Source organism: Eretmochelys imbricata, chromosome 8, assembly GCF_965152235.1.
Source record: "Eretmochelys imbricata isolate rEreImb1 chromosome 8, rEreImb1.hap1, whole genome shotgun sequence".
Lineage (NCBI taxonomy): Eukaryota > Metazoa > Chordata > Testudines > Cheloniidae > Eretmochelys > Eretmochelys imbricata.
In genome coordinates, this window is record NC_135579.1 from 52,171,817 (window position 1) to 52,192,376 (window position 20,560).

At 43.7% G+C, this 20,560-nt stretch overlaps 1 protein-coding gene across 1 annotated transcript in view; it reads left to right on the forward strand.

Moving 5' to 3' along the window:
- SOAT1 (sterol O-acyltransferase 1) overlaps positions 1-17,546 on the forward strand; it is a 45,103-nt gene extending 27,557 nt beyond the window's left edge. The window contains exons 7-16 of the mRNA XM_077824825.1: positions 1,694-1,976; positions 3,904-3,982; positions 4,819-4,900; positions 5,696-5,741; positions 7,475-7,604; positions 8,160-8,257; positions 8,912-9,010; positions 10,080-10,215; positions 11,187-11,332; positions 13,281-17,546. Of these exons, the coding sequence (XP_077680951.1) occupies positions 1,694-1,976; positions 3,904-3,982; positions 4,819-4,900; positions 5,696-5,741; positions 7,475-7,604; positions 8,160-8,257; positions 8,912-9,010; positions 10,080-10,215; positions 11,187-11,332; positions 13,281-13,337 (1,156 nt within the window). The 3' untranslated portion in view covers positions 13,338-17,546. The remainder of the gene's footprint in view (positions 1-1,693; positions 1,977-3,903; positions 3,983-4,818; positions 4,901-5,695; positions 5,742-7,474; positions 7,605-8,159; positions 8,258-8,911; positions 9,011-10,079; positions 10,216-11,186; positions 11,333-13,280) is intronic.
- The last annotated feature ends 3,014 nt before the right edge of the window (positions 17,547-20,560 follow it).

The following is a 20,560-nucleotide window of genomic DNA, read 5'->3' on the forward strand; positions in this document are numbered from 1 at the left end:
TTTGAATTATGGCAAATACTTTGGCAGTCTTCTGTCCTGCATTAGTAGACTATACTGAACACACTTCTGGAGGACTGTACTATTGCTAAATAGATGTAAATTAAATTATTCTAAGAGAACCTTGAAGGTCCTGGAACAGACTCAGTTGTGACTGTCCTTAGATGCTTGCAGCCAGTACTGAACATGCTTGAGAGAGAGTCTTCCTCTGAGTTGTTGGCTATTGCTTATATTGTAGCTGTTTTTGGCAGCTGTTCTTGTAGATTACAAGTGAAATTACATGGTTATCTTATAAGACAACTTCCTTGTTTATGTCTCAGAACCAGTTATGAAATGACTTGATGTTAGTGTGTTTTCATCTCTGATTGAGAGCTGGCATGTATAGTTCTGGATGAATGTAAACTGGCAGAAACTTGGGTTTCCAAATGGAAGCTTAGCTTTGTTTCTCAATTGAAAGTGATGTGGGCAGCAGGGGAAGAATTGGATGGATCTACATTGGAGACTTGTCTTCCATACAGAGGAACAGATTGTCTGTAAAATTTTGTCATAATAGTATCTGAAGTAATACCCTTTTTTTTTTTTTTTTTTTTTACTGTCTTCCCAAATAGATCTGATAGTGTCTCAGGGTACAGTTTGTAATCCCAATATGAGTCCGGATGGGAATGAATACATTTTAAGCTTTTGTGTGCTTGTGGTATGTGTACCTGAGAGGTCATCCTGAGCCAGCAGAGTTTTAAATCTATAGAGTGAAGGCCCTTCTTAGGGAGAAGGGCTAGAAATCTAAAACTTCTAAATCAGACTAGATTCTAGAGGAGGGGGGAAAACATGAAAGACCAGTCACAATATTCACGTGTGAAGATTTGAACTGTTTCTTCATGATTCTAAATATAACCAACCATGTTCTATAGCAAATCTACCTGGGATTTTATTCCACTTTTTTTAAACAAAGTAGACTTAATGCTAGATTTGTAAAGATACTTAAGTATCTAGTGGGATTTTCAAAGGCACCTAGGTGTCCAACTCCTATTAAAATCAGTGAATATTAGGTGTATAGGTACTTCTGAAAATCCACACTAGGTGCCTATCTGCATCTTTGGGTGCCTAAATATCTTTAATAATCTGACCCTGAGTTCTTGTAAAACATGCTAAAGTGACTGAAATCCTGTTTATCCACAGAACAAGTACAGCCATGGAGGCATCAATAGAAACTTTTCTCACTTCCCAGTAAATGTCTTCTCCCTGTTTTGGAGGGACCCTCGCTAGAAGTAAGAGAAGTTCTGTCTCCGGGTCTCACCCTGGTATTGATTTTAACAAAGCATTTAAGCACATGCTTACCCTTAAGTGCATGCTTAAGCTCATCCCTCTTAACAAAGAACTTAAGCATGCGCTTCCATAAAACGTGCACTTAAATCCCATTGAAGCCTATATGCCTTAGGGTTAAGCATGTGCTTGCACGTGTTGCTGAGTCAGACCTTAGTCTTTCAACCAGTCAGTGTTGCCAACAAGAGTGAGTGTGGTTTGGTTTAGCACAATGCACTTGTAGATTTAGAAATTGAACTGAGATCACCTACCAGCTGTTGTCTGCTAATGTCACTTTCTGTGACCACTGCAGAACTGGGTTGGAAGCTTTCATAAAAAGAGATAGTGAACACCACATACCACTAATCTGGCTTTGTGTCATATCTGTTTCTTTTAGGCTGGTGCTTGAATTTGATCTTTTGGTCTTCGCTTTTGGCAAGTTTCCTGTTGTCATTTCCACCTGGCTCTGCATGTTTCTGTCAACGTTCATTTTACCCTATGGCCTCTTCCTGCAGTGGGCCAAGGGCCACAGTTGTTCCTCCCAACGGAAAATCCGCTCCCTCTTCTTCGGGATGCTCTTCATGCTCTTCCAAACTATCGGGCTTGGGCTTGGGCCAACGTATGTTGCTGTGTCGTACTCTCTACCTCCAGCCTCTCGGTTCGTTGTAATACTTGAACAGGTGGGTCCCTGCATGGTGACTTTAGAGGCAGGACAGTCGATGACTTTGCATGCCAGAGTGAAAATTTAATCTAGGAAAGAACTTATTGAAAAGCCTTTTTTTCTCCTCAAAGATATTGTAGTGCCTGTCTCTGCATGTGAGACAGTAGCAATTTGTAACTAAGAGACCTCATTACTCTTGGCAACTATTTCTGATTTTTTTTAAAATCATGTTTTCTGTTTTATTCACAGGCTTTCAGTAGTTGTACCCTTTGCCAATGAATCAAAATTCAGCATCTGTTAATATGATACAATTGCATTAGACTATTGCATATATATTTTTAAATATCATCTGTTTGTAGACAAGGTGTATCCATGTTACTGCTAGAAGCAAGAGAGACCTGGAAACACTTGAAATAGTGCCAATTCCCAGTATTGGCTGCTTTTAGAACAAAAGTAAAAATGCATGGCCACTTGAATATTGTCTGTGATGTAAATTAATCTAGTCGTCACACAACAGAAAAGTGCAATACCCATAAAGAGGGCAGAACGAATCTGTGTAATTTCTAAAGCTTTAATTTTGGGTTGTCTTGCAACCTCACGCTAATTTTACTTGCTGCTCTGTCAATGAAGAGTGCAGATGATAAATGTATTCAAAAACGGGAGGGAATGGTTTTGAACGGTCTCCCTCTAAAATAGCCATTCACCACCTTGGTGATTTTGACTTCTAATACTGTAGTTCTAAATTCAAGCAGTTTTTTGTGCACCATGCATCTAAATATGAAGACTACATATATCCTCTTGTAAGATCTGTGGTAAATAAAATATTTGGTCAGTTTGACCCAAACAGCAAACGGTTTAATCTAGCAAACTTTGCTGCTATGGCCCAAGTGATGCATGACATTAGCTGCTTTATAATACTCTGTGATATTGCACAGAATAATCTCTTTCAGTTGTATCCCAAGTAGGAAGGTGGTAACTGCACAGTTCCATTTTGAGGGAGCTAATCTTGAGTAGATTAAACATAATTTAGAGTTAGAACAGTTCTAGCTTTTATTAAAGGGGGTCAGATTTTTACCTTAAACTCCCATTAAACATGTAGTGCTGGCCTAACAGAGAATTTAAGATCCTTCTTGAACAATTATATTAGTTACAAAGGAGAGGCCTGTACTGTGATCCAGAAATGTTCTTAATAGCTACATTTGACATCAGTTGGTTACTGCATATTCATGTTTTGTGTTCTGAATGTATTCATAACAGTCCCGATGTTTGTAATTCTAGAAGCAGTTGTCGCTGTGGGTGTCTCAAAACGGGAGTTGCCAGCACTTGGGGAGCAAGTTTGAGGAGTATCAACTGCCAAGCAGTTATCAGTTCCTGAGAGGAAATTGTGGGGGGCAAAAAAAGTGAATTGAATAGTAGCTGGTGGCATTGTGTGCTGGTGGCATCTTGCTTCAACTCCTAAGTGGTATTTTTGTTGATCACTTAAAAAATGGAGCAATATACTCAATAAATAAATCTAGATTAACAACAATCATCTCAACGTTGAGAACAGCTGGAGTATCAAAATGATGTGATTCATTGCTTCAGTCTCGATCGTGTTTGGTTAACCTGGCTAACGTTTTATTGACTTCTGTGTCAAATGGCACATGCACTGGACTGGGGCTCATTTTTATTTCCACCTAAATTACAAAAGAGTTTGGATTTTTTGGAGGTGCAGAGGAGGCAGGTACCACTACTATCTGCATACTTGCCCCTTCTGGTACTCTGAGTGTTTAGTTGAGAGGTGAACCTATAGGGGGAACAGCACATACCTTTTAAAAAAGGGTAAGGTGAAAAGAGACTAATACACTGAAAGCGTTACCCAGATGCATCACTCTGTCCCATTTAAGTGCAGAGGCTGAGGAAGTTAAATTGTGAAAAATGGAATCTTGGGCACTCTTGTTTTACAGGTACGTCTAATTATGAAGGCTTATTCATTCATTAGGGAGAACGTTCCTCGGGTCCTGTCTTCAGCCAAGGAGAAGTCAAGTGAGTAACTTACACTGCTTCCACTTGACATTTGTGGATAAGTTGTTTTACTCTTTGCTCCCTGAGTCCTCCCCACTCTGGGGGTGAAATTCACCCATATACATATGGTCAGCCCAAGGCTTCTGTGCACCATTTATACTCTCAGGTGTAAGTGGGTCTTTAATGTGGCTAGAGTAGTGCATGGGCTCTCTGGTGGCCCTCTGCATAGAAGTGAATTTCCACTTTATAGTAACTCAGTTGCCCCAGGTGAATTAGAACTGGTTTTAGAGAGACAGTAAGTTGTCCATGTGCTTTTAGTGCTTTTGGGGGGGGAGGGGGGTCTTGCTACCACTGGGACATCCACAAGAAATGGTAGAGGGGACTTCAGTGTAATGCTTCAATCCAAAGGACAGCACCTCCAAGAGGGCAGCAGTCCATCTAGAACTGCACAGTAGTGTTAGCATGGAATAAGAGCCCACGTGCTGGTGTGGGACTTGGTCTGCCAACATTCTGGCCCTGAGGTACGCGTGATACCAGTAATCATGACACACTGGCAATAACACCTTTAGAAATGGGACCGTGTGTAATGACTGTCAATTTAACAATGTTGTGCACTGAGTGGCTGCACTGGTTTATCTGAACTACATGTCCCAAGCAGAATTCCTGCTAATTACTAATCTGTTTGTTTTTCCTCTGTTCTTTTTCTGGCAATCTAAGGATTCTGTCTCCTTTAGTAAAGTCTTCAGGGTGAGGGCTAGTGAGGAGGCCTGGGTTAAGTATGCAGAAGGCTAGTGAGGGAAGCACAGTGCCTTCAGGATGCTGAATGCTTCACTACCAAATACTCTTTGCTCTTTCAGGCACCATCCCAGTTCCGCAAGTTACCCAGTATCTGTACTTCCTCTTTGCTCCCACCCTCATCTACAGGGACAACTATCCCAGGTAATGTCAACGACACTCATATCTTTATGTAGTTGTCTAAAAGTCTGAGCTCAGTTCAATGCCTCTGAAGTGGGAACTACCCCCACTTTACTGAGGCACAGAAAGAGAAGGTGAGTTTCTGCAGGTCATATGCCAAACTACTGGCAGGGCTGGAAATAGCACTCCAATGACCTGACTCAGACTTGCCCTCTGCTAGCCATTCTCTAGGTATTGTAGGAGCTTTTCTGAAAAACTGTCTGGAGTTAGATCTAGGAATGAAACAACCAGATGCTGAATGTCTTTAGAAAGAAATGGAACTCTGAAGACTATTGCCTTAGAATTTACTTAAATTTGAGTATCTGCCATAATATGGAGTTGTTAAGCAGCTCCATCTCTTGGATTTGTGGAGGAACTACAGGTACCTCCTAAATACACTTAGCCCAGGAGTTCTCAAACTTTCATAGTATGGGTCCCATTTTAGTGGCACTGTCTAGTAGACTAACTCTCCTCCCATTCACAGTTGTGCAGACCACTATCTCCTAACGTGATTGCATATGTCCATGGCAACTACAGGAATTTCTTACATGGGAAAGTAATATATTTTGCTGTCTTATTGCAGTTTACATCTGGCAGTAAGGAGGAGCCATGAGCTTTCTACAGACCATCAATATTTCACAGACGAAACCTCTAATTTAAACAAAGGGTTCTTTGCTCAAGGGATGGGATGGTTACAGAATGCAGTTGTACTGGGTGAGATCCTTGCTGCCCCAAAAGAAGAGTTTGTTAGATGTAACATTATGCTTTTTCTCTTTGTAGGAATCCCATGATAAGATGGGGTTATGTAGCTACCAAGTTTGCACAGGTGAGTCTAGTTTAGTTTTTGATCATCTTAACACATGCCCAGAGAATTCTCAGATTCTATCAGATGGAATTGCCAAGCACTTTCTGCTTGAGGCGTCAGCTTATGTGAATTATTCAGCAATGAGTTTCACTGGAAAAATACAGAAGCCCTTCTAATGATGGAAGAAGATAAGAAAACTGTCTCTGATCCCTGTTGTCATATTAATATACTCATCTAACTACTTTTTAAGAAAAAATATTTCTACTAGTTGCCTCCTTCAATGAGTTGACTCAATATTTTATCCACCCTCTGATGAAATTCAGTCACAATTCCATTTAGGGATTGACTTTTCCTTAGCTTTGCTTCACGGCTGGTGGCCTTTATATTGATGCAGAGTGCAATAGACACACCAGTATGCATTTTACCAATATACTGTGGATACTTGAGAAGGGCTAACTACCTGGCATAAGAAAGAACTGATCTGAATCTTTGTCTTAGTTTTGAACCACACCCTTGTTAGAAAAGGTTGTTTACCACTTCAGGTGCTCCAGACGGAAACACAAGTGCCAGTATATCTCTTGAGATCTCCAGCTCTTTTGAAGACTTGAGGTTTTGATAGTTCAAGCCAAACTTTTGGGTGCTTATCTGAACATTAAACTTTGTTACTTGTTTTATCACTTTAATGACCATACCTTGTCAAAGTAACTAACTTTTAGTTAGGTAGTTCAACTGAGATTAGTGCAGAGGACACTTACACTTCTGTATTCTCACCTCACTTTTTATCTAAACCTAGCACTGATCAAGATTTTATGAGCTTGGGAAGGCAGTGTGTGTGTATGTTTGTGGGGGCATTGACAAGAAACTGCTTCCTTTGCCCCACGTGCTTCAATGAGCACAGTCATTTGTTGTTTCTTGCTATAATCCAAAGAAAGTTCCAGGTCAAGTTTTATTGGACCCTCAGTGTGATGTGATCTGGAGTTCTGCCATTCACAAGGAATCCTTCTTTGCATCTAAATGGCACTAACAAAGGGGCCCAGCTCCCTCTTGACTAGGCTGTTCTTGATGTGGAAGGAAAGGGGGTGAAAAAATGTGTACAGTAGTTATGGTAAAGTATGCACATTTATAATGGCGCTTAGGTGAGCTGAAAAGCCAATTAAAAAGTGAGTCGGTGTTCAACCAGTCAAATTATTGTATTGACAGAACTTCCCTGTCTGAACACTTTGAATAGGGAGTTGCCTGAACCAAAACCAGGTTTTTGAACAGCCTGGCGTGTTGTAAATCTTCTCAGATGGAAGAGAAGTGGAGATTATAATATAACTTAATATGTAATGTGGGCTCAGATCTGTCTCAATGTCTTGGGTAGATCCAAATTGTGAGATTTCTCAGTTTATTTTGGGCATCAGCATAAAACTACTCAGCTTTATCATCTTCTAGCACTATATTAGAACTGTTCACAGCTGCCATGTCAGTAGGTGGACTTGGAGAAATTTATAAAGCTACTCTGGCAGAACAGTGACAATGCACTGACATTACGACACCAGCTATCTGGGAACAATGCTCCAACATAAATTGAAAGCAAAAAAATAGAATATTATGGGAGTTTCATGGATGTTGTCTCTAATCCAAAAAGTTTGAGTTGTGGGAAGTTTGGGGTGGTGTCATTGTTTCTCTCCCTTCTGTAGAGAGTTGCAATGTTACAGATGTTAATTGTGCATTAATTTTTCTTATGGAGTGTGACTGCTCTTGTGTTACAGGTGATTGGTTCGCTTTTTTATGCTTACTACATCTTTGTGCGACTCTGCATCCCTCCATTTCGGAACATAAGTCAGGAACCCTTCAATCTGCGAGGGCTGGTCCTCTGCATTTTCAATTCCATCCTGCCAGGTGAGACCCAGATGGCTGTGCAACATTATAACCTTCCTCCATTTCCATTACAGGCTAGACTTGTAAAAGGAGGGTTCAGAGAAGGTGGTAAACTCCTGTCCACAGGATTTATGTGAGATGGGTGGTTTTTCATAGGGAGTGGCGAATTGGTGACTATAGCAGATATGGCTGCCCTGCAGTGCACCTATCCTGTGATAACTAAGAGGATAAGTAGCTGTTCTGTTGTTAAATAAGACTTTTCTCCATGAAAGTTCAGCAGTGGGATATTATAGCTTGAGGGCACAAGAGATTCAAACAGAACGTCAAATTTTAATTCTGGCTCCTTTGACAACTGTCTCTGCACCATAGAGCAGCCTGTGTGTCCCGTGTGGTGAGATTACCCTTTAATCAATCTATAACTATCATTTTTAATACAAAATCTGGTTCCTCCTGTTAAACCTGTTTGCAGCAGACACAGTTTGATGGCTCTGTTTATGTATCCCTGGTCACAGATGAGTAAACCAAAAGATGTTGTGAAATGAGTCTGGTCTTTTTTTTTTTGTTCTGTATCCCCAGGTGTTCTGATTCTCTTCTTGGTCTTCTTTGCATTCCTTCACTGCTGGCTTAATGCATTTGCTGAGATGCTGCGCTTTGCAGACAGAATGTTCTATGAGGTAACAAGGTCTTTCTTCTGCAATGTCTGTAGATGTTGCTGCTGTTCTCTACAGATGCTATCTTTGTTAATCAACCCCAAATGAAATTATTTTAGTTTTATGACGTTCCTAGAATTGCTTTCTCCAAATGAAATGGGGGCAGGAGAGGAAAAGAACTTCAGAAAGCTCTGCTGCTTGAGGCATACTAGCAGCAGAAATGCTACTGATGTTCATTGTAGGGAAAGTTCCTTCTCCAGAGTCCCTCTAGATCAGGATTGAGGCATCCCAGTGGGGCATTGTGGGGGAAGCTTGGCCTGCCAATGCTTGTATTACATATTCTGTGAGTGAACAGGACTTCAGCTACCAGAGCTGTCGAATCTTTTCATTGGCATGACAATAACTTAAATTTTTCCTTCTGTTTGACCACTACAGTTCCATAGAACTCAGTTATTGGAGTAACTGTCCTACCCCTGAAAGATAAAGATGCTACAAATGCCATAACCTATGCAATCTTGCAGTGCAACTTGTTAAATTAAGTGGGATGATAGATTATGTGGCTAGAACAAATAGTCTGCTCAGACATTTGCAAACTTAGTTTTCAAAAAAGAGTTAATGGAAGACTTGTCACTAACTCCAACTGTGTGCCCTCTTCTCTTCTTTAACTGTGTGTTACAGGATTGGTGGAACTCCACATCGTATGCAAACTATTACCGAACATGGAATGTGGTGGTACATGACTGGCTGTATTACTATGCTTACAGGGACTTCCTGTGGGTGAGCAGCAAGCCGACTTAGTCCTCATTCTTTACCTGTCTTTGAAACACTAACCTCTTTTTTTGAAAAAGTAAGGGGGTGGGTGTAAGAGGGGAGCTAACACCATTCCTCGTGAGAAAATAAGTAGTTTGTATTGCTAGAGTCCTCATTGGCTTTGGAAGGGCACTGATGTGGAGAAGTGCTCTGGAATAGCTTTCATCCAGTAAGGTTATTTCTGCAATTATGCAGAAATCACTGAAGAGGATGACAAAGGAGGAAAATGTGGTGAAGTGTGAATTAATGTGGTGTAGCAATGGAATCCATATTAGAACTTTGTAATTGTTTTGAATAAATGAATGTCCAGTAAAAGCTCCTCCCTATTTCTATGGCAATTTTACAGCTGCCAATGTCTTGTCCTGTAGAGGTGCAAAAAAGCCTTGCTTTTTGATTGATCTGATGACTAACAAAAAGAGTCAGTGACTGACAAACAAGTGATCTGCTGACCTTTGGGGGGGGGGGGTGGGGGATCACAGAGCCTTTCCTGCAGGATGGGAGGGGAGACTTAGGTTAAAAATTTAATTGTAAACAAACTAGTAACCTGATGGTGGAACACTGCTTCATGGTGCATTCAGGGATGTGAATGACCAAATTCGGTGTCCTGGTATGGGCAGCCACTTACGCATGTTTGGAGTACCACTGAGTTCACTGGTCTACTCACATGCATAAAGTGCAGGACTGGGGCCTAATCTAGTGCTTTAATGAAAGGTAACAACTGAACCTAATAGTATGTTGATTCACAGAACTGTTACATTCAGGCATGGTAATATGTTGTTTGAATAGATGAGCTTTGGTGTGTTCTCAGGAAGTGAAAAGCAGAGTAGAAATCCCCCAAAGAATAGACACTTTCCTTAATCTAAGGAATCTGGAATGTGTATGGCATTTTAAATATAGAGCTCCTCAGGCATAGCAGGGGCAGACCCTAACTAGTCCTTTAAAATGACTAAGTGAATTAACTTCTAGTATAAAATGGAATAAAGTACAAGTACAGCTGTGTATTCGATATCTTCCCCACCCCTCTTCCCGTCACCAGTTCTTTGGTAAGAAGTTCAAAGCTGCTGCTATGCTGTCTGTCTTTGCTGTCTCAGCTGCCGTACACGAGTATGTCCTGGGAGTCTGCTTTGGTTATTTCTATCCAGTTCTCTTCTGCCTCTTCATGTGCTTTGGAAGTAAGTCACCAGGAAAGAGTTCGGTAAAAAATGAAATATACAACTGTAGTAAAGCCCAGAGACTAAAATGGTGATCAGGCTCTGTTGGGCTAGTTGCTCTTCAAACACTTGCAGAAATGTTTCCTGTAGAAGAGTTCCAGTTGGAGACCCAAATCCTGCAAACACATGCGTCCAAGGGGTCCCATTAAAGAGTTACTTATGTGTTTTCGGGATTGGGGTCTAAGGAGGCAAGGGATATAAGGGCAAGAGAAATTGTTATTGCTATACAACTAGCCATATACATATTTCCATGCATATATAACATACCAAGTTAATGTATATAAAAATGGGCAGTGAACTTATAACATAACTTTTCCCTTTAGCCAGCCCCTCAAGGATGAGTTACCACGTTTCTGCCTAGTAGCCAATATTTTTATTTTTAAAGCAATAGCATGAGGGAGTAGTTGCTCAGTTTTTATCTTGCTACAGTGACTGATGTGTATAGGTGTAGCCTTCCAGCATGGCATCTTCCCTTTCCCCTGCCTCTTTTTGTGGGAGCATGAGTGCAAACATGTTTACTTTGTGGGTGATGATTGTTATGGGGCAGGCACAGCTGCCTTCCACCCCCTGCTCTGCCAGCACTCTTCACTCCTGTGCTATAGCACACTACCGCTCCCGTTCTAAGCTGAGGCTGCCAGATGGACCTGGTTGTTGGCCAATTGCCTGGTAGTCTTGTAGGGAACAAACCTGCCAATGTGATACATATCACTTGTGAAAGAAGGTAATGAGCATGCTTTCCTGTGCTGTATGGACTTTTCCCATAATGTGCTATCAATACAGTGGAGACATGGAAAGCAGTCTGATGATCAAATTAATTTAGTGGAAGTGAAAGGAGAAGTCAAGAGACGAATTGGCTCTTGATGTGTGTTAAAACCTGAGCTTGCAGATGTCCTGAATAGTGCACCTTGATGGCTTTCTATTTCCTCTTCCAGTGGTTTTCAACTTCATTCTTAATGACCGTCGGAAAGGGCCCATTTGGAATGTGATCATGTGGACCTCTCTCTTCCTGGGCCAGGGTGTCATAATTTGCCTTTACAGTCAGGAGTGGTATGCACATCAGTATTGCCCCTTGAAAAATGTGAGTGATTAACCTTTGATTCTGGAATAACTAAGTGTACAAACAATGAGAAGGGACAAGCTTGGTTTGGGTAAAGGACAAAAGATTAGCGAGTGTCAGACTTATGGGGGAAAAGGGCGAGAAATTGTAATATGGTAGAGGAGAGCAGGAATGGACTGACATGGCATACTCTGGAAAATGGGGGCTGATGTAAAGAAGTTGGTTTCTATTTCACTTATTGTTTTTTGAAACTTATGACATGAGCATAATAAGAAACTCCAGAATAGTACAAAATTTGAGACCTCTTACATGATTACTGACCTCTGAGATCATTTTGGAGAAGGGCTGACTCTACCAACAGAAATTAGCGAAGGTCTCTGGCTGACAAAATCTCAAGGATCTAGTATTTTACTGCCCGTTGTTCATCTTCCCTCGCACCCCCTCCTCCGCGCGCACACACATTTTCAGTTTTACTTTGTCAGGTCATTTCTTTAAAGAAGTCTAAACAGTGCATTTTATTTCACCCTGACTGTCAGTTTTCAAGTAGTAGGCTTACATCCTTTAAACTCTGAGCACTTTCATCCATTCAGGCAATATGTACTAGTATTACAGTGCAGGGGAGGCAACATGCTTAGCCTCCAGGATGAAGAGAAACAGTTGTGGGATTTTGGTTTTTGTTTCTGTTTTTTTTTTTTTTTTTTGGGGGGGGGGGGTGTCTTGTGGTTTTTGTTCGGTTGTTTTTTGCATTGGTTGGGTCTGTAGGGAATTTCCCCTTGCCTTCAGCAGTGGCAATCCTAAAATAGGGAAAATAGAAACATTTTTCTAAAGTCAAACATAGACAACTTCAGTCCTAAACAAAAACCCTTCATTGTCTGAGTAGTCTTGATAGCTCAACCTGTCTTGCTTAGCACCTTGAAAAGGCATTCAGCAAGGTTTTACCTGAGGCCCATTCTAGGTGGGCTCAGAATTCAAGGTCTGGTCCTAAGTTCCCTCTAAGCTGTGCAGCTGCCTATTAAGCCCTGTGCAGGGGAGAGATGCCTCTCCCCTAGCATGGACCTGCCATGGAAGAGGCACCCCTCCCCCTCAGCCCCAGTGCAGACCTGCCAGGGGAGAGGTGCCCCTCCCCACTGGCCCCAACACGGACCTGCCCTGGACTTGCTGGGGCCGGGGCAGAGGAGCCTCTCCCTCAGCCCGGCCCAAGACTGCGGGAGTTGCCACAGCCAGGAGAGGTGCCTCTCCCCCTGCCCTGAGCTGCTGCTGCAGCAAGAGAGGGCTGGAGGGAGTGTTCTCTCTCCCTCTCTCTCTCTTCCTCTCCCTCTCCCCACCACAGCCCCAGGGCAGCCTGAACCCCCAAACCCCTCATCCCCACCCCAGAGCCTGCATCGCCTGCACCCCAACCCTCTGCCCCAGCCCTGAGCCCCTCCTCCTGAACCTCTCAGCCCTGGCCCCACCCCAGAGCCTTCACCCTGTAGTCTGAGCCCCCTCCCGCACTCAGAACCCCTCATCTCCAGTCCCACCCCAGAGCCTTCACCCCTAGCCAGAGCCCTCATCCTCTGCACCCAACCCTCTGCCCCAGGCCTGAGCCCCCTCCCACACTCCAAACCCCTCTGCCCTACCCCTGCCACATGAATTTTATGTACACCAATATGAAGGAGACATGGCATGAAATAATCAGCTGCTGTTGTAGATCTGTCTTCACTGAAGACAGATGAATAGATTTTTTTTTTTTTGTAATGGTCATAGACTAGATGCTTATGTTTACCTGAAAAAATATCTGGCTCCACCCTGCTGTCAGAATCAGTCATAGCCTCCGTGACTATCAGATGGAGAATGTGTGGTGTTGCTGTCTTCTTTTCCTGTAAGGGGTGTGTGAACAGAAAAGGTTATAGACTTCAGTAGATATTACAATAATGTCCACCACTACCTGTCCATGACTAACATGCTGTCTCTCTTCTGTTGTGTCTTCTAGCCCACGTTCCTGGACTATGTGAAACCACGTTCCTGGAATTGTCATATTCAGATTTAAAACCATTAAACCCAGCTTTCATCTTTCCTCCCATATCTGAAGATCAGCCTGTGTTCCTCCAAGGACAGGGACCAATGACATCATTCACTTCAAATATTTTTTTTAAGGGAAGTTTTGCCTCCTGATTATTGGAGATAAACTGTTTTTGTAACTTTACTGAGGCAGCCCAGTTGAAGTGGACTGCAGCAGGCTTCCAGGTAGCTCTCATTTCACACAGCTCTACTCAGTCATTCCCATGTCAGTCATGAAACACTGAGATGAAGGTCATGTCCTTTGAATTTTGCTCATTCCAGCGGCACTTCGTATTTTGCTACTCTTCATCCAGACAGTAGATGGGCTGGTCAGACTAAGTAGAGCTCAGCGGTAGCCTCTGTCAATGTGTTTTAGACATTCCTTCAAAGTTGTTTCCTCCTTCAGTAACTGGAGAGGTCTACAGAATCTGTATGCTCTTTGGAACCCTCCTTGTTGCTATGGTAGTATTATGTGACAGAGCAACATGTCTTTGCATCATAGCCCAAGTTTTGGTGGATGGCTGTCTATGCCCTCTGTCTGGAATTACTTTCCACAGACAGTACATAGGAATTGAAAATGGGCTGGGGAAAGTTAATTTTTAATGCTGAAGATTTTTTCTTTCTGTGGTTGGAATGATCGATCAGTTGCTACTGGCTATATGAAGATATTTGCTATACTCAAAAGTAGGGCCCTGAGTGCATACATTCTTAAACCAAAAACCTCTGTTACACTAAAGCATAAGATTGGTCCCTAAATCACAAGAGCCTGACCTCTTTGGCTGTCAGGATTCCAACTACAGCTCTTATGCCCCTAGGCTTTTTCTGTTGTGCTCTGAAGCTCATGTGACTATGAGCAGTAGGAGTTTGCTTTTTCTGACAACTTACCTCCCTGTACCCCCTAGACTAATCAATTATCTTAGGGGGTACAGAACTGCCAAATGAAAGTGAAAACTTGTTGTTGTGCATGTGCACTTACTATTCTGTGTATGTTAGTATGCATTGAGTATTATGGAGCAGGTTGAAAAAATCCCATTGATTTCAGTGGGACTTAATGTATTCTCATTCAAATAGCTCCACTGGATACAATGCCCATTAGTCTTGCCACATGTTGACAAGATGCTCCATAATGGCTTCCTGACACAAAAGCAGTTGAAAATAAGGGGATGAATCAAAGCCTTTTCGCCCCTTCTCAATGCTAAATCACTACTTTTGCAATGGAAAGCCATATCTCCCTTGGAATACTTGCATCAAAAATACATGGAGTCAGGAAAAGGTCATGCCCTACTTTGGGAGGGAGAAGGGACCATTGCACTGCTACAAGGAGAAACTCTGATGAAAGGGTATTCAAACTAGGAATATTCCCTTTACCACAGCAGTTGCACATGATTTTATCTGATTGAGGTCCCCTTCCAGTTACTGTCCGCTTTCCTTTCTATATGGAGATGTCAGTTCTGCAGTCTAGGTTACAAATGAGTTCAGAAACTAACCATATAACTCCTGTTTATCTGAATAGCATTTATTCATTTAAGTGATGTATAGCAGGGACACAATTGAATTGTATGCTACAGTAATTAGCTTCCATTGCTTGAAGGAACCGAGTGGTAGAGAACAACTTGGGTTTCATTAAGTACTGTAATTTCACAGTTACTCAAATGTTTTTAATGGCATTTTTATGAGTGGCGAGTTGATCCTGTTGACCTCCAAGCCACAGGCATGGCTACCAGTGCTGACAATGAAAGTTATTTTCTAACCAGAGTTGAAACATAACTTCATCAGAGCCAACTATTTTGATTTTAAGTATTTTTTTCTTAGTTTTTAGTTCCTGTCCAAGAGGTAGGTCTCCTGCTCTTATTAAAAACACAACCAGGTCAAATCTGTGACAAATTCAGGTTTTGAATGTATAGGATGGATTTTTTTAATTGAACGAAAGCTTGTACTAAATATCAAAACTCTTGTTTTCATGATTTTTTTTCTTTTAATTTCAGTAGAAAAAGTTTAACAAATGTGTGCCTCCAAACATAGGACATTTGTGCTAGTATATAAGAGCCTGGAGATGAAAATCATTAGAAACTTTACTCTTGGTTTTTTACTTCCACTAGTAGAGCTTGAACAGTTATAATGCAGAGTAAATTAGATCTTTTTCTTTATATATATAAAAAAAAAAAGCTAGTAAAATAATTGAGATTATTTGTAACCTGATAGTGTCCTTTTTAAAAATAGCTTTGTGGTCAGATAGTAGCACTTCTCTTCCATCTAAGATGAATTGAAGTCAGTAGACTTTAATCATAGTTCTTAAAATGCAATGTACTGCTTATGTATGGAAATCCTTGCACTCCCCTGGGGTATGATGGATTAGAGGCTTGGGTTTCTTGAATCCTGTGTCTGATTCCTGCTACTGTGTGTCAGTGTTCTCAAAAGAAGGAAGAATTGTATTTTGAGTCTTCTCTGCCTACTAGTAGGACTCTAGGTATAACTCTATGGTGCCAGTTTACCTGTAATGTAGAATCTTGAGCATTAGTATGTCAATAACCTCAATGCTTGGAGCCAAAGGATTAAAGTATTGCAAGCAGAAGCCAGTCATTATACAGGCATGTTTAATTGCTGTAACTGGCCTTTTTTCTTGACACATTCAGTTCTTACCTTGTAGTTCAAGTCACCTGAAACCATGCCTTTAGAGAGCATTAACAACTACACTACTGACAAATTTTGCTATTTTTGACTACTTATTTTGTGAGATTTGATATCAGCTTGAAATTCAGTTTTCATGATTGCCTTGGGGAAATACTTGAGGCCTTAGACTTTCTAGCGAAATGATTGCACATTGCTGGGCTAAATGGGAATTGAAGATACTACCTTTGAAGTGGTTTTTTCTGGGTTTTTTTTTTTGTTTTTTTTGGTATGCTGTAGAATCCCAGAGCTATCCGTGTGGTGGTCTAGCCAGTGATTTGGCCACTTAAGGCTAACAGCCTATTTGAATTCTTACTATATACACATATTAAGAGTTCTTTGTAAAATTGTGAAGCTTACTTCCACTATCTCTTAACCATCCATGAAATTGGAAGCTTCCATTTTGGAATGCCCACCGATACAACTCAACTCACTGCTCAGTAACATCACAGAAATCTGTATTAATGTGGTGAGATTTTTTTGTACCCAGTTTCTTGCATATATGAAATATGTAATAGTTCGCAAGGGTATTGTATATTTGTCCTTGTAAGAGGACTGTAGATTCATACAGAATCTTCATACCTAATGTGTCCTTTTTTGCTGCTTTTAAAAAACCCACCAAGCTATCTAGTTTCCTGTGTGAAGATGGCTTTAGAATGGAAAGAAATCCTGCCTTTGATCTCTTAAAATTGTACACTGTTCAATAAGTATTATCAAAATAAGCCTAATTGTTTTTACTTGCTGTGAAGAAATCCATGATTTGAGGCAGGGTGCCTGTGATGGGAAGAGGCAGTATCAATCTATTAATGGAAAGTGAATCATTTGCCTTGAATCTCTGAATGTAAATGAGCTGGAAGGAGGGAATGGTTTAAATGTGCCCTCTGAGAGAGCGTGCATTCTTTTCTGATGTCTCAGGGGTATGTATCTGGTCAGCAGGATACCTGCAAGTCTCTACCCAGTGCACTGGGGTCTTTGCTGTTAAGAGTAGTCGACAACCCTACTAGTCTCCTTCCTGGAGCAGACAGATTCTAATCTCTTTAGTCGGAAAGGGTGGGCGGCAGAAAGAATTCAATGTACAAATACCACTGAGTAGAGGAAACTAAACTGCACTCTACCTGTAAGTGGTATGAACAACCTCTGGTGTTACTAAGGCTGGAATAGCTGCCAAGAGATGCCTGTTGTGGAGATGTGATTCTGTTACTGTCTGCAATGTATTAACTTGTAAATGTTCTGTAAAATGTTCTGTCATGCAGAAACACTGTTTATATAATCTACTGGAATATATTTTGCTATCTAGGAAAGGTGTGTGGGTTTATTCTCTTCAGTGTCCCCTAGAGCCCATGTTACTGCGAGGGACAGGCTGCACCCCACCCTACTGGAGTTGGCAGGAGGGTGAAGCGCATTGTTCCTGGATGTTGAGGCAGCAGGGGTGAGAGACTTCTTTCCTCCTCCAGTCTGTGCATCATGTTTCCGCTGGAGCCAGGCTCTGGATACCGGACAGCCACCAGGGCAACCCCGCCTGCTCAGCAAGCACCCCGATAACCTATTGCGTAGAGTCCTTGTGTGCCCACTCTGGAGCACTCTGGGATCTGTCGCAAAGCATTGTGGAGGGATATTGGAGGAGGGAGTGATTGGGAATGGGCAAGAACTCTTGTGCTGAAGGAATAAGCTCCCATGGGGCACAGGTCCCCAGGCATCTCCATGCAGAGCATTAAGTAACTCCCAGTTCCAAACCTGCTTTCCTCGTTTCTAAACTATGACAATCCTAGGGGTCACATCTTCTTAATCCCAGCTCCTCTGCTTTTATCCTGTGCAAGGGCCAACTCAGTGCACTTGGTCCCCCAGGCTATCATTCATTTAGATGCCAATACAAAAGGGGGAGAGTTGGCTTCTGCATTTCTGAATCTAGGGGCTAAAATTGACTCTAGTGGACTTGCCCCATGGATACATTTTGGCCCCAGCCATCTGTGATGATCTCTGTTCTTTAGGAGCCTTGTTAGGTTTCCCATCCCAGCAGGCGAGGAGGTCCAGACTTTCCGTAGCAGGGCCGCTTTGCTCACTTTGCCAAGAACCCAAATGCTGTGCCTGTTCTTCAACCCTCATCTCACTACAAAGGTGTTGCCCCTTGGAACTACCGGTCTCTGCATGCAATGCACAGCAAGCTAGGATGGAGTCTTGTATGCTGGGGCCTGTAGGTTGCCTATGAATGGGCTGTCTGCTTGCCTATATCTGATAAACCTACCTGCGAAACTGTCCAGAGGCTGAATGATGCATGCTTGCTTGCTTTGGGCAGCCAAGTATGCAGCCTCTTTAGCTCTTCAATTCGGGTTGCCTGGGATCTGGTTTTTGACTGGAACACCTGGTTGAAAAGGGAACCTGGTGGCTCCAGTCACCAATGCTGACTGGGCTGTTAAAAGTCTGGTTGGCAGCACAGTGGGGTTAAGGCAGGCTCCCTGCCTGCCCTGGCTCTGTATGGCTCCTGGAAGCAGTGCTATGTCCCTGCGGCCCCTAGGTGCAGGAGTGGCCAGGGAGGCTTTGTGCATTGCCCCACCCCTAGTGCTGGCCCTGCAGCTCCCATTGGCAGGGAACCATAGCCAATGGGAGCTGCAGAGGCAGCATCTGCATATCAAACACATGTTGAGCCTCTCTGGCCACCCCTGTGCCTAGGGGCCACAGGGCCCTAGTACTGCTTCTGGGAGCTGCCTCAGGTAAACACTGCCTGGAGCCCATCCCCCATCCTGAACCTGCATGCCCTGCCCCAAATTAGAATCCCCTCCCACACCGAAACTCCCTCCCAGAGCCCACACCCCCTCCTGCACCCCAGCCCTGAGCCCCCTCCTGCACTCTGAACCCCTTGGCCCCAGCCCCACCCCAGAGCCCGCACCCCCAGCTGGAGCCCTCACTAGGGTGACCATGTGTCTGGTTTTGGAACAGAATACCTGATGGAAAAGGGATCCTGGTAGCTCCGGTCAGCACGGCTGACCAGGCTGTTGACTGTCAGGTTGGCAGCACCACACAGCAGGGCTGGCAGGTTCCCTGCTAGCTGCTGCACTGTGCAGCTCCTGGGAAGCAGCCAGCATGTCCCCACTCTGGCTCCTACATGTAGGAGGGTCCATGTGCTGCCCTGCCCCTTACCTGCAGGCACAGTTCCTGGGATGAGCTAGTGTGCCTAGCAGGTGGCTGTTGAGTGGTCCTGACATGCGCCGCTACTGCTGTTACTGTCCCGCTTCTCGTGCTCCTGTGGTTGGGCTCGAGCTGCAGCTCATTGCAGTCTGTTGCCCCATCGCCAGCACCCAGGAGTTGGAGGTATGTATCCCCATCTCAGAGTTCTGGGAATGGGGCTGCATCCCATCCCCCTCACTGCATCCATCCTAGCCCTGTACGCCTTAAAGCGCTCTCCTGCCCACTCTTTCCACCTCCCAGACCTGCCATCCCATGTCCCTCACTTCCCTACAGCCCTGCACCCCATTCACTTTCATACACTGCTTCACTCCCATTATGTTCCTATACACCCCTGTGCCCCCCACATCCTCATGCACCTGTAGCCATCTGCCTCCCCATCCACCCCCTCCTCTCTCCTTCACTGCTGCCTCTTACCCCTACCCTGCTCTTGTCCTTGGCCTCTTTCTTTCCCCATCCTCTCCTTTACTAGCCCTTCCCCATCTATCCCCTCCAGCCCACCACCTTCCCTTCCCAGCTAGGTGTCTCTCTGTGTCGGCAAGGGCGTGCACACATGTAAGAAATTTGTTTGTGTAGGGAAGTGCATGTATTGCTGCATGTTTATATACCTCTATGAATAAAACTTGCAGCCTATCTCTTTTATTCCTTTTGCTGGCTTGTGCACAAAAAAATTAATGTTATGAAATGAATACACACTTTATATCAAGCTTTTAAAAGAAGGGAACTCTAAAAGAAATATTTCTTAAAAAGTGAATGTTGACTAGTAATTGCAGAAGAGATGAGATAATATTTCATACATTTCTCCCTACCTTTGTCTAGCTACGTTCTGGGGTAGGGTAGGAGGAGGATGAGGGCTGGGGCAGGCTCTAGGTGGCACTTACCTCAAGCAGCTCCCGGAAGCAGTGGCATATTCTCCCTCCGCCTTCTAGGTGGAGGCGCTGCCCTGGCTGCACGCGCTGTCCGCGCAGCTCCCATGGGCTGTGGTTCCCAGCCCCTAGGAGCTGTGGGGGCCACGCTTGGGGCAGGGGCAGTGTGTAGAGCCCCCTGGCTGACTCTAAATGTAGGAGCTGGAGGGGGGACATGCCACTGCTTCCAGGAGCTGTGTGGAGTGGGGCAAAGCCCCGACCCCGCTCCCTGAGGAGAGCTCGAGGCCTGCATTAAAACACCTGGCGTGTGGGAGGGGGCTCTGGACTGGGGTAAGGGGTTGGGGTGCAGGAGGGGGTGTGGGCTGAGGTCACCGGTGGTGGCTCCCGGTCAGTGGCATAGCAGTGGGGGCTAAGGTACCTGTCCCTGCACCCCAGAAGCGGCCAGCAGGTCTGGCTCCCGTAGGCGGAGCGGAGGTGCAGCAACTACCTCTGCAGACCG